The following is a 657-nucleotide window of genomic DNA, read 5'->3' as shown; positions in this document are numbered from 1 at the left end:
TGCGACCTGCCCGCCGGCTACAAGAAGAAGAAGCACGTCTTCAAACTGCGGTGAGGGCACAGCACGGGGTGACCTGGGACAGGACGGGGTGGCACGGCACAGGGTGGCATGGCATGGCATGGCGTGGGGTGGCATGGCATGTGGTGACATGGGACAGCACAGGGTGGCATGGCATGGGGTGACGTGGGACAGCATGGGGTGACATGGCACAGGGTGGCACAGCATGGGGCGACATGGGACAGAACAGGGTGTCGTGGCACGGCACAGGGTGGCACAGCATGGGGTGACACGGGATGGCACAGGGTGGCACGGCACAGGGTGGCACAGCATGGGGTGACATGGGATGGCACAGGGTGGCATGGCATGGGGTGACATGGCATGGGGTGACATGGGATGGGGTGGCACACCTTGGCATGGGATGGCATGGGGTGGAATGGCATTGGGTGGCACAGCACAGCATGGGATGACATGGGGTGACACGGCGCGGGGTGGCACACACCTCACTGGCACTGCGCTCTGTCCCCAGGCTCAGCAATGGCAGCGAGTGGCTCTTCCACGGCAAGGATGAGGTGAGGGGTGACACGGAGGGACATGGGGTGGCTGGCAGTGCTGGAGGGGCTGGGGATGGCCAGGGGACAGAGGGGACCAGCAGTGACC

General features: G+C 64.8%; 1 protein-coding gene across 1 annotated transcript; it reads right to left on the bottom strand.

The window, feature by feature from the left end:
* Positions 1 to 155: 155 nt before the first annotated feature.
* LOC104462143 (keratin-associated protein 10-8-like) lies at positions 156 to 330 on the bottom strand (the record flags this gene model as incomplete). Its single annotated transcript, XM_010073985.1, has 1 exon — positions 156 to 330. A coding segment is annotated over exon 1 (175 nt), but the record flags the coding sequence as incomplete, so codon positions are not given.
* Between the last annotated feature and the right edge of the window lie 327 nt (positions 331 to 657).

The sequence above is a fragment of the Pterocles gutturalis genome, unplaced genomic scaffold (assembly GCF_000699245.1).
Source record: "Pterocles gutturalis isolate BGI_N339 unplaced genomic scaffold, ASM69924v1 scaffold2157, whole genome shotgun sequence".
Lineage (NCBI taxonomy): Eukaryota > Metazoa > Chordata > Aves > Pterocliformes > Pteroclidae > Pterocles > Pterocles gutturalis.
The sequence above is the reverse complement of the archived record's forward strand: the minus strand, read 5'-3'. Positions and strand labels throughout refer to the sequence as shown.